Source organism: Neopsephotus bourkii, unplaced genomic scaffold, assembly GCF_033783945.1.
Source record: "Neopsephotus bourkii isolate Nb327-2 ecotype Australia unplaced genomic scaffold, CSIRO-AGI_Nbou_v1 NB_547, whole genome shotgun sequence".
NCBI classification, from domain to species: domain Eukaryota; kingdom Metazoa; phylum Chordata; class Aves; order Psittaciformes; family Psittacidae; genus Neopsephotus; species Neopsephotus bourkii.
This window is the reverse complement of record NW_026901048.1, coordinates 875,743-894,718: the sequence shown is the minus strand read 5'-3', so window position 1 is coordinate 894,718 and position 18,976 is coordinate 875,743. Positions and strand designations below refer to the sequence as shown.

General features: G+C 38.1%; 1 protein-coding gene across 1 annotated transcript in view; it reads right to left on the bottom strand.

Moving 5' to 3' along the window:
• The window catches only part of PTPN13 (protein tyrosine phosphatase non-receptor type 13), a 120,597-nt gene that overhangs the window by 54,800 nt on the left and 46,821 nt on the right, over positions 1-18,976 (bottom strand). The window contains exons 6-7 of the mRNA XM_061350944.1: positions 18,505-18,598; positions 5,746-6,306 (exon numbers count right to left, since the gene is read on the bottom strand). Of these exons, the coding sequence (XP_061206928.1) occupies positions 5,746-6,306; positions 18,505-18,598 (655 nt within the window). The remainder of the gene's footprint in view (positions 1-5,745; positions 6,307-18,504; positions 18,599-18,976) is intronic.

Here is an 18,976-nt window from a genome sequence, read left to right as displayed (position 1 = left end):
ATGGGTACAAACACAAGAGGTTCCACTTAAACTTGAGAAGAAACTTCTTAGTGAGGGTGACGGAACACTGGAACAGGCTGCCCAGGGAGGTTGTGGAGTCTCCTTCTCTGGAGACATTCAAAACCCGCCTGGACACGTTCCTATGTAGCCTTATCTAGGTGTTCCTGCTCCGGCAGGGGGATTGGACTAGATGATCTTTTGAGGTCCCTTCCAATCTCTAACATACTGTGAGATACTGTGACACGCTTCTTTCCTGGACTATGCCATCAAGGATAATGTGCATATATGGACACAGACAAAGTCTGCAAGTATGGCTAATAAAGTTAGTTGTTTGTTTTAATTTAAATGTTTTGACCAACTCCTAATGTAATATCTTGACTAAAAATTGGTAATCCTAAGATGTGTGGGCTGCTGAAAGCTTAATAAAGCAGATGCCACTTTGCTATGCAATTATGGGATTGTAAGAGCTGTTTTACTACCTCATGTTAAACTATGTAATTCAGAACAAAATGATAGTGACTGATGTCAGAGTACTTCTGTTTTACAGAAATCCCACAAACGTTTCTTTCTTTTTCCTTGAAAAGCCAAATTCTGTAGTCTCAGTAAAATTAACTGAAAGCTTTCTACCTAAAATAGTGTCAGTTCATTATTCTACCCTTCAGCTTCATTAACACAACTTCTGAACACTGTTCTAACTGAACATACCAGACATACCAACCACATGAGAGTCCATTTTGACATCAGTGAATTTAAATCATATTGCAGCACAATGATCCTAAGACATGTGTAAACTGAGCCTTAATTTGCTTTCACATGCAAACAGATACACTATTGTGGATGACTCGCATTTCCTCTTAGCCTACACATGAACTGAGCACACATGATTCAGGAGAAAAAAATATATGCACAATTCACTGACTTCACAGACGTAAGTTTGTAACTCAGCTATTCATCTTTTGCCCTAAATCCAACCTCCCATTTAATGCACGTCAATAGAAAAATCCCAAATTAAAATCTCTGGGGCTTGATTTGTTGGGATAAATTTACTACCAACAGCTGCCTGATTACCTGCAGAAATTTTCGCTTATTCAAAACAGAAGCTTCAGACTAAGAGAGCTTTTAAAATCTAGACATTTAGAGTACCGCTAACCATAACACCCCACCTAAACACATGCAGTTGCATGGAAGTTTTATAAACAGAGTCCAGATGGGTCTTCAGAGTAACTAAAGAAAACATTGTTTTATTAGATAGGCATAGAAGACTTAGGAAGTAGAAACCCATCTCTAGAAACACAGAATACCAAAACAAGTACTTAATCATCTGGGTTTTCTATTGGAAAAAAAATCAAAGGTAAGAAGAGAGAAAGACAAGGGCAGTTTGAGGCTCTGGGATTCACATGGTTCCCAACTGCAAAAACATTTAACAAAGGCTTGAGAATATTCCCAAACCACCCCCATTCCCCCACCTCTGGATTCAGCATTCCAAAGCTTCCACAAGATCAGCTTTTTTGCTATTTAACCCACAGCTAGCTACATTACTACTCTCCTTACTGGTTTTGTGCTCCTACATTCTACCAGGACAATGGCAGTCTTTATACCTTGCTTCCTCATGCATTTCATTTACAGCAGCCTTGCAAGCAAAACTGCACATAAAAAAAGTAGGATGCACATTCACTCAAGTATCACGTAAACCAATCCACTTTGAATTATGCACACACTCAAAACAAGGAGGGCAAAATCTTCCTAAGCAAATAGAAGGGAGAGATACATACAAGGCTGACATCTTTCACCCTTGTGCCTTACTACAGGGCCATTTGAAGTTAGCCTTGGATATGAAAGGTGAAGTATGTTTATACCTCATAACTATCAGAAGACACAATCAGTTTTGTGGGTGAGAAGGCAAAGCAACCTGGGAGCAAAGGAGAACAGATCTCTTTCACGTTCCTGAGTGGCAATGCAGGCTTGCAAAATGTAAAAGCTAGAATATTATTTTCTCCCTGAAATTGGACGCTATCAGTTGGTGCCAAGCAGCAATTTCCAAGCTGCAAAACAACAACAAAACCAAAATCTGCTCTCCTGGTACGAACTGCTTGGGTTTAACACCTAACAACTTCACAACTCTAAAGAATTCTGCCTTAGCTCACAAAATCTACATAACAAAACTAAGAACTAACAATAACAGCAGAGATACAGAACCTACTCTCCCCTCTCTTGGCAAGATTAACACATATTTTTTAAGTCTGTTCTCAGTATTCAGAATTGTCTACACCTGAAATGAAAAAGCAGTCTCTTTCCCTTCACCTTTCTCCCATCTGGCTAAGCAGCACCTAATCATAAACAATCACCTTTAGTATACAGGAGATAAACAGCCTCAACCCTGAAACTGTGTAAGAGAAAACATATAAAACATAAGTTCATGAGCAAGACACTTGCAATGACACTGTCTTTGGAAGGCTTGTGAGGCTAAATCTGAGATGCTCCAGCTGTAGATTATAGTGCAGTTCAGATCTGCAGCTCACTACAAACTACTCTGTTACAGCACAGCCGTAATTAAAGCTCTATGATTCTTTCCACTATAAACTTGACTTTTCATGATTTTAAAATTTGGATGGTAAAAATGTGTTCTGAGCGAAAGCCTGGCAGAGTAGAGCCTGTGCATGACAACATTTTCTTTTTCCAACACAGTCAACTCCTTAAGGTTTTATGAATAACAAAAAAGTTTGCTAGTTTAACCCAAAATAAGTTACAGAAGAAATAAGCCACATGTCACTTAAGTTCCTTTATAGTTTGAGGAGGGAAGTTTTACCCACAGAGAGTTCAGTGCCACTTCACAATTAAAAAAACTGAAAACCAGCCAAAAGCAGAGGCTTACTATAATTTACACAGACTTAACTGTAACCTAGACCTAGACTCAACCAAATTGAAAATATTCCTTATCTCAACTACACAAGCTTTCAAAAAAAATGCTCTCTTTCTCTGTTTTTCCTTTCAATACCTCTCCTTTGAGGTCATGGTGTCCCCTGCACAGTGAAAGAGCAATAGTTGTTGACATTCCCTGTGGACTTCTTTTCACTCCCCTTCTAGTTGTTGCCTGCCTATCCGCTATGTGACTACCAGCTATAGGCAGTAAGATAACCTTCCATCAAGTGCTGCCCAAAAAAATGCCACCTTTCTCAAGAGAGGTGACATTTTACCTCAGCTTTCTACATAGTTCATCTCCCTCAGCTAGGCTGGGTTTACATCAGAAGAGCAATTCTACACACACTTGATAACACGTGACATTTGGAAACACCCACCAAGTGCTTGAAAATTACATACAACAATAAAGCCCAAAAAGCTTGGACTATATTTTTCATTTTTTTTTTTGGCACCTGAAACAAGCAATGCACTCTTTCTATGAAAGATCTCACAGGACTTGTCTGTTGTAAACAAGAGGTGAGATAAAGAATAGTAAAAGATATGGAACAAAATGGGAAAAGAAAAAAGGAAAGGTCTGGCAGACTTTATGTATTAAGGCTTTTGTGAATCTGCTCACTGAGGTGAAATAGACTATTTTCAGTCAGGCTTCTCAAGCCCTGTAAAACACAACAGCAACTAACTCCTAAGTGAAAAAGTATTAGAATCATAGAATCACTTAGATTGGAAAAGGGCTTTAAGATCGTTGAATCCAACTGTCAACCCAGCACTGTCAAGACCACCCCTAAACAATGTATCTAAGTGCCACATCTACCCATTCATCTTGCTAAAATGCTCCTTTAAACTGCTTCTCATTAAAAAGTCACATTTATAAGTAGTTTCTGGGCCCAAACATTTAAACAACAACAAAAAAAGCGCCTAAAATAAAACAACAGAACACATACTCCTAACTTCAATTCAAGAGTGACACATACCTCCTTTCTCTGTTGAGAGTAGAAAACTGAGAAGCAAGAAACTGCAATCTACCTATCTGTTGAGAAAGTATCTTCATTTTTTTCTAGCAAGTAATGACTCCGAATTCAGAAGAATGGGCAGTGAGTCATGAGCTATTGCCTCAATTTTCCCTATAAGATTTGTCACTCACCTCCTGTGACTATTAAGCTCCAGTTCCAGGTTTACTTTGACTACACTTTCACCCATTCCCTTTATGAATTAAGTAGTTCCACATATCTGAACTATCTGAGTTTGCAAGGCACATTACGTTTTCAGCCGTCAACACATTACATTTTCAGCTGTCTCCCAATCTGTTTGAATAAGAATGATAAGCTCTTGCTCATCAAGGGGTTTGTTCAAGCTTTTGGTTTTGCTGTTGTGCAACACAAACCTGCACAAAGCTGCACTTCTGAACAACAAGGCTATTGAGCTTCCCCAGTGCAGGGAGTGGCTTCCTCCTAAACTTTGTCAGCTGCCTATCTCAAGAGATCCAAGCTGACTCATGTACTTGACCTGGTTCCCTTCAATTTCAGACTCTAAAACCAAAAACCAACCAAACTTCCCTGTACCTCATCAGACATCTCAGTAGATAATGACAGATGGTAAATGTCTATTGAGATAAACAATGGTATCTCCACAGTGTTATTCTATCTACGTTCATTCCATCCCATTATAACATAACCCTCATAGGAAGATGCTAATTTGATAGCACAAAAACCCCTTCAGCTATTGTCTGTACAACCTGTACAGAAATCACAGTAGCTTTTTTAACTGCTTATGGTATTTCAATAACACTCCTTTCTGGAACACAAGGCCTTCCTGCACAGGAGAGAAAGAATTTGCTTCCCATGCTAACTGCAATTATAAGCGTCTTCTGAGATGGCCACAAGTGGAATGAACAGGCATTTTCAGAAATTCAGCTTTGACAAAAGGCTTCATCATCTCTCCTTAATAACTAGATGTTTATACCACAGTGCAGGAAAAGAAGGCAAAAGTGGTTTGATTCCCCCCCTGCACTCCCCAGTTACCTGTGTCACAAAACAGACAGGCAGACATAACTTTTCAACTGCATGGATTTTGAATGCACCTGAATTAATGAATGAGCTAGCTCTGTACATACACCTAACATATACCTCAGATGACCAAGTTATGTATTCTGGCCATTACAAGCAGGATCCAACTCTGCTCTCAATTTCTACCCAACTGTAACAAATTTGTAATCCCTGAAAATCACATCACATTTGCAAAGCAAGCAAGTATGCACTTTCCCTTATAGGGTTCTCCTTAAGACCATTTTAAAAGTCTCAACAGAACAAATACAAAGACTCCTCCCCCCATGCATTCTTTTAATTAACTTGATGTCAAGTATTCCCACTGAGGTAAAGATAGTAACGAGTCCAAAAAAAATTCGTATTTAAGGGCTTAAGTCCAGAGATATACAGCACAAAATCTGAGTGATCTGGAGATGGAATTCTCCCTTTCCTCTGGGGTATAAATCCATTTCTAACGTCTGAAGATGAGGGGCTTCCTTCAAGGAGAATTACTTGACAATTGGCTGTTACCAACTTTTTTTTTATTTTTCTAATTTCAATTGATGAACTTGATACTGTCTGATTTAGAGAAATCAACTACTTTCACTAGCAAAGCAACTTGGACAAGCACATTTATCCTCCTTGGCAACAGATGTTCTAATGCTTTCACTTCACCTAAAAAAAAAAGATGAAACAACAATCTTGGCCGTTTCAAGAGATGCTACATGAGAACTCAGATTTATCATAAAGAGAAATCTTTGTTTAATGACAGGAATATTCAGAAAAATTAAAAAGCTTCACTGACCTTCTACATTCATAGCTTCTCTCAGAAGCTGCAACTTCTTCTGTCTCTCTCTTATCCTGTCAAAGGCACTTGATATTGCTGCAGAAGTTGATGTCTCAGGCACATGGCGCATTTGGTCCATTTTCTGTGGTCCGAAAACATCCAGTGCTATGCTCCCATCAGAGTATCTTGCTTCCTTGTTTCTGGTAGTAGAAGTCCGTACTGTAAATGCTTCACATTGATAGCTGTGCCCATGAGAGCCTCCAGCATGGTTCCTCTCAGCTGCTTTGTCAGTTGTGCAAAGCAAGTCAGTAGAGGAAGCCCATACTTTCCGCTTGGGAGTGATATCTGTATGAAAGTGACCTTTTTTTTCAAACTCATTGGTTTTACATCTATGAGGACAGAAAACATCTTCCTGCCCTGAGCTGTAATCTGTGGAAATGCCCTGGAAAAACTCATCCTCGCCTTGTGTTCCTCTAATAGACAGAAATCCCATAGATTTGCTAAGTCCTTTGTTAAGCGTGGTCTGTTGAGAGAAGTGAGTTTTGTGTCCTTCAGCTGCATCAATCACCAATGTTTTTCCTGGAATAAGGAGACATTTCATATATGTAATTTTGTACTTAATACACAAGCATGCAACACGAGTTACTTCCTGTTAAAGTTTATATTGAGCACATATTTTGGCCTTGATTTTGCCATGCAAAGCATAGAGATGGCTATTTAAAGGGCTGCCTCAGTCAACAAAGACAGAAAAACTACCTCATAGCTGACAGGCATTTTCTTTCTTTTATTTGTGAAGTGCTCAAATGAAATTATGGCTTACTATAATTCAGCATTTACATAAAAAATTATATTCACATAGATACTAAAAGTTTTTCTCATTAGTTTTATTTTTAAAATAGTCTGGACTATCACCAGAAGTACTGTTTAATGATTAATCTGAAATCAGCCATTCCTCTCATGTCTCACACCCAAAGACACCACCTACAATTTTTAATGACAAGTCTAGGTTTGTTCTACGGATTTACAGATGCCCTGCAGTAGTGTCAGTAGTAAGAGAAGAATGACTGTATAGTTAGGAATTCTAAAAATCCTGGATCTTCCTTTAATAACTAGTTTTTAGTGATGACAGTCTCTCCAGATAAAGAATACTCTGAAAACAAGAAAACCCAGCAAAGCTTCTAAGATGAAAGTGATTCTACGAGCCTGTACACTTCATGTTTCATTAATAAATGGATTGGTCAATACTAATGAACACTCTCTCTTCTCCCAATCCTTTATTGTGACATTATTTCCAGAATCAAAGAAACTAATCATAGACTAAATAAGATAAAAGAAATACGTGCTCTCTGTAGAATATCTTGACAAGAAGTTTCGATGAGCATTTATGTCTCAAAAGTATTAGCCCAATTTTACAAAACTTATTACAAACATCAGTAAGTACAATCAAACAGATGACCTCTGAGTTTACCTTTCATGCTCTTAAGCCTTCTTGAGATCAAAGGATTATAACCATTGTAAGAGGAACATCCCAGAGAACACCTAGTATCAAAGAATACCCAACTGCTACTTACTTTCTATTAGCAAAAGTTTTTAATGCTTCTGCATTATTAAAGTTGTGAAAATCCAAAGTCTATTGTAGATATCACACAGGCAGCTAATTACTCATAACTTCACGTGACCAAGTACGTTGCAAAAATTCCTGTGAAGTCTAACCTTTTAAATCTACTGCATTAATATGACAATCCTGACCTCAAAATTATACTCCTGATAAGAAAACCCAACTGAAAATATTCCATGATGTGTCTGCCTAAGCAATGTCTGCTCACCCCAGTGGCATCAGTATGGCATGTGATGCTTTTTCTTAGAGCTAGCTTCCTCTCTACTGTGATATTACCATGTATGTCTTTAAGAAGCAGCAGGCTTGAAGACATCCTCACAAAAGAAAGCAGTTGTAAGCTTTAAGCAAATTACTGCACTGTATCTACTATTCTTAAAGACGGCTCTATAAGGCTGCCTGATACTCTTCCAAAGCTGATTGAAATCAACCACCTCACTTGCACTGTATGCTCCAGATGATACTTATGTACAGTCTATTACCCTTTCAAATTGAGTTTCACAGAACACTAAGCATGCTCATAACTGTACAACACACAAATACATGATTACCAACACACAAATATATGATCATAAAATGTTAGGGTTTGGAATGTCTAAAAAGTGTCTTGTAAGAAATTACATAGCTCCCAAATGTTCCAGCCAAGAGAGTAAAATTAAACACTTCGCCAATGAGAATGAACTAATCTTCTGAAAGGATCTGACACATCATTTCATATTTTACAAATATGGGTTTAATCCTAAACTCAAGCAAGCATAATTATCTTTGTGGTCAGGTAAATCTTATATTATTATCTTAGTCTGTACATCCCTCATAAGGCCATTGAATTACGTATAATATTCACTCACACAAAAAAGCCTTTTAAAAATAGCCATTCACTGTGAAATTCTCAGTATCTACCTAAAGCAGTGGGATGATATCCATTCTGCAAACACGTAATTCACATTCACATGCATGCACATCAAGGACAGGCATTCCTAAATAGGATTTTAACTCGGTCTTTTGTGAGAGATAAAAAACAAAATACTGCAGTATTTAAAATGGTCACAAAAATGCAAATCCAAAGGAGCTCTGAGAATCCTCCCTAATAAGAAGAGTTCCAAGATAATTTCAGGCAGATAAAAAACACCAAGACAACCTCCTTTACACTTTCTTTTCACATATTTTTAAAAAGAAAAAAAATACTACAAATGTAACAGGCTACAAATTCAAGATTAGTTGGTGTGTATATATATATATACATACATATATATGTGTATATATGTGTATATATATATATATACTTGGTCAAGACTCAGAAGAACATTCCTGCTTCAAAGATCATTTGGATGCCTGTGCATTGTTGAAATGTTACCTTGTTTCAGGATCGTATCCAGTGAAAAAAGCCACAATGTACTTTAAGTACCAGTGCATAATCCTCACCCTAAGCACACCCAGAGACATAAATATATCTGTGGCATGCTGGTGACAGCTGCAGTGAAAGAGCCCAGCCACCAGTGAAAGACAATGCCAGAGGAGAAGGAGCATCCTCCTCACCAAAGCTGCAGTTTCTATGAACTTAAGCATTCAGACTAGATGTAATAAATAGAAGCTGCTTCCAGTTCATAAAGAGGCTCAGAAGACACAAGCTCCTTGCCTCAGCATGTAAGAAATGTTTTCTGTTCCCCAAGTCATCCACCCACCTGGGGCTCTCCTCATGAAGAAAAGTCAATGCCATGAACACTCTTTCATCAGCAGTGAGTGGGAAAATACTCATTGCTACAGCTTTGACACCCATTCAGCTAACTGCGTGATGAGACAGGAGATGAGCTGTCCCATTAGGAAGCAGTGCAGGAGGCACTGCACTTTCACATTGTTCTTCCACTCTGCTGAATGGAGATGTCTACAGGTGTAACTCATATCCACATTGACTTATGCAGCCAGCGTGAATTTTTAGCACAGTATCAAAGGAACCTTCAGCTGGTCTTAGTATTCAATCTTGAGAATGTAAAATCCTCTTGAACATCTTTCATCTTTCCTTTGTTACTCTCCCCATTCAGAATTCTGCTTTTCACCAGCCTTGGAACTTCTCCCACATTTGCAAACCCCACTCTTCTTTACACAGCATCATTTTAACAAGCCCTCCCCAAACTGGCTCACAGTGTCAACATAAGCTGCTTAAGAATCATCCTCAGAGAAGTTATCAAGGAGACTAGGGGGCAAGAGGGGCACAGTCTCCTCAAGCTGGGCATCCTCAGAAGACAAACTGAAACAAAGCAGCAATACACAACTTTCAAATCCATACTTCATACCAGCCAAGAATGCATGCTGCTCTTGGCACCAGGGAGCAGAGGTCAATGATCAAGGGCAAGACTTCTCAGAAGCAACTCAATAGCAGATACCAGTGAAAAAATGGGATTAGGCAGACAGCAATCAGTACAGGCCAATTCTTTTATTTTTAATAACTTAAGTCTGTTACTTACAGTTTTTAATAACTTAAGTAATCCCTCCTTACTTTTTTAAAATACTATTATAAACTTTGTAAGTCACAAAATCAACTGTTAAGATTTTTTGTTTTGTTCTCCCCTCTCAAAGTTCCTCAATATACTGCCTCAGCATTACTTAGATCAATGATCTTAAATGATGGCAGTAAGTCTCTTTCAGCACAAGGCTCTTATATCTAGCTTTCACGTGAGGGTACACCTCCATAATAAAGGAGACTGGAATGATATGCCCTTCCTTAACACATGTATTTTCAGTTGAATGGCATACACAAGTCCAAATCCATTAAACCAATACATAGTTTACCCATCAACTTTTTTCCCCCCAGCTTTTATGATAAAATGTGTGGGAAAATGAAGGGAAGAACTACCAGTAAAAGAGTTATGTATGAAGAATAAAGATCCAACCAATGATCAAAAGGAACCTGACTGGATAATGGAACTTCCGTATCTTTAAATTAATATGGATGGAAAGACTCATGTTGTGACTGTCATTTGAAAATATAATTGCTTGTATTTGTAATGGAAACTCTGGAAAGCTATCTGAAATATCTTGGCTCCACTAAAGACGTTGAGTGTCTAACCTGAGACCAGACAAAGTTACTCCATCCTTCAGTTACCCAAGAGAGTATAACAGGAAAGAGAATCCTTCCCTACTTGTCAGTGATGGTCACAGAATAAGCCATTAGCAATTAAGATACTACAGTAAGAAAGTAACTTCAAAAGGCATGCTTTCCCCTTCCCCTGTTACTTCTCTGCTGAACTAAACTTTTCTTCATAAACATGTATCTGGGTTCTTGATTTCACGTATCGCCCTTGGGTGTTTATCCTCTACTTGATGTTACATTAGTGTAATTATTTATAATTGCTGTAAATAATTCAAATGCAATTATAGTAATTGCATGATTCCAAAGTAAAATACACAGTGAAGGAATATATGCAATAAAAATAGCAATTAATCACCAAGAGTTCACAATGAAATTCCCTTGTGGTGCTAAAATGAACATCTAGTTTTCCATACACCTTCAATTGACAGATGTGACATTTGCTGCATGGAACTACTGCCTTCTTCCTATCATGTCTTCAGCTATGAATGCAACTACACTTTCTTTGACACCAGTGTCATTCACAAACAGAACCATCTTCTACTCACACTGGCAACAATCTAGCTGATTTTCCTCTGAGCAAGAGCGCTGTTTTCCTGTCCTACCTAAATTCAGCCTGCTGCAATTACTTTTGTACCAGCTTGATCATACAGGCAATTAATCAAATATTATGTAGGTACAAATGTAGTGCCGTCACATGCTGTATCTGTTTTTACTGAATAAACTCAGTTCAAGTTTCTTTAAAGTCTTTGGGGTTGCCCCTTCTTTTGCTTGCACAAAACAGAATACTTTTTTCAGCTCCATTTTAATAAAGCTTATGGATATATATATATGTACATGCACACACATGGGGAGGGAGGAACAGGGGCTGGGGGGGTTCTGGGAGAGATCGCCTGCACTCACATGAAAGCACATACCATCATCGCCAAACTGGAAGGCATAAAGAAAGAAATTGTTATACAGGAGTTTAAAAAACATCGCCCACACCATCTTTCTGCATGAGACAGAAAGAAAGAAAAACCCTTATCTCAAGCCAATGCACTTAGTTTCTCAAATATGAGTGGGCAGTTGATGGAGGAGTTTGGCTTGCAATCCCTTTGGGCAAGGCTAAGAGCCAAAGAGAAGACAGAAAAGCCAGATGTGGTCTGTGGGTTGACTGCTAGGACTGGCACCTCCTCCTTTCTTTTACTTCACTAAACTGTTGAGAAAATCCAAGTTTGAGACGGAAATATTACTAAAACAATGCTTTCTTTGTGAAAGAAGAAATGAACTGGACACAAGGACCGTTGAAAGCACTTCCAAGTAATGGTCAAGCTATAAATCCTGTGGAACTATTTGCATTCTGCTTTGGACTGACATGGCTCCTCTATAAAAAACCCAAACAGCTTCAGAAACCAGATATCTTGGTCAGAACAGTGGTGGTGAACCTAGCCAAGTAGCACTTCGTAAATGCAGTATTTCTCCTCTTCCTCAGCACCTCTGCAAAAAGACAACTGCACCCTTGCTCATTCCTACTCAGGTTTATGGACCAATTCTTTTGGCAAATTTCTCAACCAGGTAGGCAAAGGGCTACCCAGGTATACTGTTCCTTGGTTTGTGCATACCCCAGGAGAAGCTCAGTGATACAGCTGCTTTTCTGCACAGAGACAGCATTTGACCTCTCTGGTTTGGTTTCCTCACTGATCTTTGTGTCCATTCCTGTTTTCAGCACCACCTCTTCCAATAATACCAGGCTGGAAACTCAGTAAAGAAGTAGCAACTACACTTGAAAGCTCTCTACCAGCAACAACCACCACTACTGGTAGATGCAAACAGGAATACCTACTGTAAGAAAACACATGGTTTCTGGAGTGTGAAAGAATTAAAAAGCAGGATTTCTTTTTTTTGTGTGTGTGTGTGTGTGCGTGTGTGTGTGACAAGAAATCTCCATTTGGTTTCCATTTGGTTCTGCTGAACTCTGGAAGTTATTATCCACCTACTCAATTCTTTTTTTCTAGTACCGAGGAGACAGGGCAAAGAAAAAAAGAATTACATTTCCAGATGAGAGACGTTTAAGTCAATGGAATTAAGCTTGTGCTGTATTTTATTTTTTTTATAAGCTAAATCAGTGTGTTTGGATTTAGTAAGAAAATGAGTAAACTGTTTCTGTTCACACATGGAGGTCACCACTGTAAACCATTTCTTTATAGATTAAAACCTTCATTTTCACCCAGATCAGGAACTGAAACACAAGTCACAATCATTTCCCTGGATCAAAAGTAAAAGGGTACATTCCCTTTAGTCTTAAGAGTTTTTCCTGAGCAGTTAGTAATTGGTATTATGGGGAATAATAACAAAACACTAGAATTTCTTGTTAAAATTAAAAGCAACTTAACTTACCCTAGTAGCTTTTATTCACTTTACAACACATACAATTTTTTGCTGCACCTGACAGAGTATTTTGTTCAATTATTTCCAAATATTTCCTGCTACATACAGTTAAGGCGAACCTTAAAGATCACTTAAATTCATTTCAAGCCTTTATTCATGTGGCATATATTTTTTGGCAGGGATGAAGGTCAGAATTTTGCAGGATACAACTGCAGTACTGTAATATACAAGGTTAGCGCATAACAGTCTACCACATTGCTCATGTCCAGTTAAAATCAGAGACCCTCATGGTACAAAAGCAAAGCCAAGACATGCGCTAGTTAGATCTCTTCAGAAGACAGAGTATCCCCACAAAGGGCTGTCCTTGATGTTCACAAACCATCAACGTAAGTTGGAACTTCGTAAATAAACACACAAGGTGCAGGACTTCAATTACTAGAGGGCTGGGAAGCAGGCTGGGCTTCAAATAGACTGTGCATTCTTTTGAAGGATGAGTGCCATAGTTTGTGGCAAAGAGTAATACCGCGAATTAATTCTTGCTTTATGTTTGGAGGAGTTGGAAAGTTACTTAATCTTTTGTCACACCAAAATCATTTCATCAAGCAACTTCCACAAATAGTTCCGTAAGTAAAGACTCTTACTGCCTGAAGTGAGTATGAAACTTAAATAACACAGGTTCAGATGACTCACCAAGGTTTTACCACTTCTATTTCTGATGGTTAAGTCAGTTCCTAAATAATGCGTTTTGAGTATGACTTGACTACAAGCAAACATTCTGTATTACTAATTTAGACTAAGTGACTTCTGCAGTCAGCCCTGCCATAAAGCTCATTCACCAAGATGGCCACAGAAAGTGAGTCATGAAAGAGACAAAAAATAAATTTAATTGGGGAGAATATTAACATGAAGCTATTACTTAATAATTATCTTCAAGACATAAAGATGGAAATGAATAGCTGAGAATATCCAAACTTGGTATGTAAGGAGACCAAAATATCCAGTTTAAACATGTGAAGTGGGAAAATATTTCAAAACATTTGTCCTTGGACAACAATAAAGTCCCAGCAATTATAATTTTGTTGACCACAGTATGGAAAACTGATCTTGACATTAATGATTTTCAAAGACTTAAAGCAAAAATCTTAGCATTTTTTAAAGACTACAAATATCTAAGGTATAAGTTGGCTACTCTGCAACTAGGAGCACATCTCTTGCTGAGCCATCTCTATATTCATGAACTTACCATGATTTATCAGCTATCTTAGATACTCATAGTAACGTTCTGATACTCTTAAGTTCATAAAAAATGCCTTCCCTTTATGCTGTTTTTTTTCTCCATATGACAGCTATTCTATTCACTGAAAATTCTGTTTTTCAGAATGATTCAACAGAACATAACCTCAAACAAGTCTTCTGTCCTCTCCAGGGAAAACTTCTACTCACTATATTTAGTTCCTTAAATATGCTGGTAAAATGACTGATAAATTACGTCCCTTATGTGTGCCCTTACTCCCCTGTCCTTGTGCTAAACTAAGCCCTAAATGTTTTCTTAGAGGAAGTTAAACCCAAACATTTATCTAAAAATTGACTGACATAACATTTGACTTACTAGAAAGATAGCTGGCTCAGAATCATAACCCTGCCTGGCAGCTTCCTACCTTTCGAAGTGCTTGCCATTTTGCAGTTGGAATAAAAGGTGTGTATTTGACCTCCACACAGCAGCAGAATAGTACAGCGTCAGCAGAGGAAAAAAGGACTCTATTCTTTCCTTAAGTTTGGGTATTTATTGTTTTGTGGGTTTTTTTTTAAACTTTTAAATTTCACATTTTTCTTAAACCTTCATTTGGTCTCTTGCTTGTGGCCCCTCAATCAATGATATTATAATTGGTAAAAGTAGTACTGCATTCCACAGCTCACTTTTCCAGAAATCCAAAAGCTGAGTCCCCAGTGCAACTGGTATGTGCTGCTACTGACAAAATTTGCAAAAGCAAATCAGCATACCATTACAGAAAAAGAAATAACCAAGTATGAAATTGCCCCGAATCAAATGCGAGCTGTGTCTCCTTAATATCAGACGCTCACTAACTTTCAGATATATAACTCAACATACATAAGCACACTAGCGGAACTGAAAACAGCTAGAGCCTGTTTGGTTCGGAGTGGGGGGGGAGATTGTTTTGCTTTGTTTTGGCATTTTACAGATACTCCATATTCCCTGAGGTCTCAGTGAAGTGCAGATCAAGGTAAGGATCTAAGATCAAAATATAGAGAAGATGGTGCCATTAAGACATACCAGGAAATGGGATTAATAACAGAAGTAGAATTGGCAAAGGTTTTGGGGAAGCTAAGGGGGTTGTAAACCCTCTGGGGAAAAGGAGAATAATAACAAGAGTTCCACAGATAATACAGAGAAACTGGGACAGGTTAAGTGAAAGCAGGACAGGCAGAACATTAAAAAACAAAATAAAAAAAATGACTGCAATTTATCTTATTTTCTGAAAATAAAGACTCAAATAACAGAAAACATAGAAAATATTTCCTACTTCTAGGGATAGGGGGAAGAAGCATAACACCAAAGTAGCATAAAAACCACACAGTAACTGAAAAATATTTTTGCTTCTCGACAATTCATCTTGACAAAAAAATAGGAAAAAATCAAGTATTCGAGAGCATCTCATTAATAATTTGTCCCTTCAAGATCAGACTTGGAGTGATGCAGAGAAAAACAATGTTTGCACCGGAACAGTGATGGGCAAACATTACCTGTGGTGCCAGACGTTATCTGCAACACTCTGCATGGATGCAATTTCAATCAACTTAAGAGAAACAGCAGTTAGAGGATGAGGACTATTCAGCAGTTAGAGGATGAGGACTATTCAGAACTTTATAGTCTGGGGGTTATCAAGTTCACTTATTTCACAAAGATTATTTAAGTAAATATTATATTTAATTAGATCTCTTCAGACAACTTTCCCTAAAAAGAGAAACTGTTCAGAAAAGTGATTTTGCCTGAGGTCGCTTAAAACCTCGTGCTGAATTTAGTGGTCGACAGCAGCTGTGTCAAGTGGACTCCTTAATCTCAGAGAACCCTTAACACTGGTTGTTGTTTTCTAACCCAGTGATTTCACAAGTGCACACACTGCAGGGAACCTGCTCTACTTGTCACTTTGCAAATCCTAGGCAGAGCAGAAGGCAAAAAAGCACACCACCAGCAAGACAAGCATCGAACTCCACAACCCTTCAGATATTCAGAAACTGCATCCTAACTGAACTTTATGGAAATCAAAATAAACAGCAACACCATCTCAGAAGCAAAGTCATACATACTAAACAATTTAAAAAAAACCAAGAATAAGAGGAAAGAATATTGTAGCCAATACATTTTTTTTTTTCAAATTAGAGGATACAGTAGAAAAGCAGCAATTAGATCATCTAGTCTATACCCTTTAAGTCAATGACATAGTCCTCAGATAAAGTTTCAGACATTACAGGGATGTTATTCACCCTACACTGAGCCAGAAAACCATGGAAATACTGGCTGGAGCTACTACATTCATCTCCAAAATTTAGTAGAACCTAAAACAAAAGTTTTTTTGTTAAGATATACTTAAGACTTTGGGGGCAAACATTACTTTGGTGGGGAGAATTATCTGCTAAAAGCTTAAAGTTGTGGGCTAGGAAAATACATGAACAAACAAGACTTCTGAAACCACACGAGCACTTAAAAAAAGAACTTAAGGATTTTCTAAGAAAATGAAATGCAAACCAGCAAAAGACAGTTCAGTTGTACTAGTGAAAACAAAACTAGAAACACCAATGAAAAGAATAATCAAGATCGCTAATGCAATGAGACCAGAGTTTAAAGACAACCTTAAGTCTCCAAAACTCAGCAAATATTCTGACTATTACCAAAACATGCAGTTTATTATAATCATGGAATAAAAAAAACAGAACAGATGATAGAAAGAGGGTAAGGAAATGTAGCCAGGTGGTAATGTGCTCAAATAAAGTTATGGGGGGAAAAAAAAACCGAACAAACCGGCAAGGAACAGGCAAAAGAACAAAGGCATGTAAAAAAAACTGTGAACCTGACAGCACTGAAAATTGGGAATAGAGTTAAAGAATAAACTAAAAATTTAACAATCAGAACAATATGGTTCTAGTACAGCCCTTATAAAATTGGTGGGAACCAGGGAAAGTATTCATTTTAAGAAAGCTTAGGAGGTTGAGAAAAGAAAGGTATTACATGCTTCACAAACAGAGTCAACTAGATTAATTCAGTCCAAAACCCTGTATTCCTACAGATCTTCCTACTGGTACAGAAATATTCTGAAAAAAGAAGAAAAAAAGCCAGTAAGAAAACAAAGCCTCTTGAGATAGCAGTCAGAACAGTGCAGTGGTGCCAGAAAACGAAGAGACAGCTTGTACCAGAAGTTGTTCCTAAATACATAGTATTGTACCGGAAGGGCTGACAACAACTGACATAAGGTTTTTACATCAAAAAGTAGCCTAATCTAGGACACATCTCAAAAGATTCAATAAAGGAAAACCACCAATGCCTTGCCAGACTTGTGCCTAATTTGCAGTTTATATTGCCACTAAGAATTCCATAGATAATTTTGGTTTCTGCAATTCACTGCACTGTTGCTTGACACAAAACTGAGAAACAGAGGAGTAACTTTAGCACATAAACAATACAATTTTGTTCCAAGTTTAGTGGTGGTAAATAGAAAGACAGTTAATGTGGGGCAGATGAAAACCCTGTGATGTTAACAGTTATGGTGCTGAGTATTTGTGGGTGATGTATTCTGCCATCAACATACTCCATTTACAGATGAACATTTTTAGGCAATAATGGCCTCACCTCATTATCACAGCTCACTGTCTTCATTATAACTACTTAAAGTGGTCCCAGCTGATGCTTTATAAAATGCTCTTTCCCAGCTCCTTAATTCTTCCAGAGAAATATGAGACCAGTCTTTGGAAGAAGGCATCCTCTTGTCCAAGAAGCCTAGCACAAAGCTGATGCTCCCACTGACCTTAAATAAGGACATCTAATGAAGTCATGCATCAGCTGTCAGCCTACATCACTATCCTTTTTCCTCCACAGTGGTAACAGCCACAGTCTACCTCCTCCCTGCACCTCCTTTTCCCCACCTCACTCCAGTTCCCCCTTTCCTTACTTCCCTGAAGTAACCATACAACCCTACCTGGTCTCCATATCCACCTCACTGTCAAAATACAGCAGAACTGTGATGGAAAAAAAGAGGTGGTAGATAAAAAGTTTTGCACGCAGAGAAAGGGTCGAGGTCTGCTTGGGAAGTAGGGAAAGAGGCTGTGTGCTCCTCTATACACAGAAAGCAGAGTCCAAAAGAAAGAGGGAACTAAGAAAAGCTGCTTCCTGTTCCTCTAGTTCACCTAGCTTCTGCTAAAGATTCCCTTTCCCCAGAAACAGAACTTTTGGCCAAGAGCCTTTAAAACCTATTCCTACCACCAGGACTGAACTGGAAAAAGACATGTTTTTTCTTGAAACAATTATTTCATGTCACCATCACCAACAGTCAGCTAGACACTCAACCATCATAGTTCTGTGAATGTCAGCATGTCCTCCTATATTCAGTTTCTTTGGCTGCAAAAATGAACCCAAGCTTGGTCTTCCATAGAGCTGTATTTGTTGCCATAACCCTTACTGCAGTAAAGTACTTACCTGTGGGAAGTCCTTTTCCTCTCAGTCTCTCTCGAATAGCCTGGCTCCTGTCTGGCTGCAATTTTCTATCTCCATTACAAGAAAGCTGGTCCACCTGCAACATAAAAAAAACGGTTACACAAATATTGAGAGATCTCAACAATAAGTGTCCATTATGTAAACGCACAATATAAGTCAGTGCCAAACAGTTAAGGTGAGTGGAATTTCAAATTTTTTCATAAAAACCACATTCATCAGTGAGAAGACCCCCTAGAATTATCTACATTTAAATAATCCATGCATTGTTTTTACTACATATTTGGCCTACCTTTTTCTACTATGTGTAAATTAAGTGTGTAACTTCAATACATCCCACCCCTACAGCAACACTCAAAAAACCATGTTCCATAGTTGCAACATGACTGGAGCTTGGGATTGGTAAGATGAGCTTTCTGTGTAACAGGAAGAACTCTCTTGTACTTGGTAGTTTTAG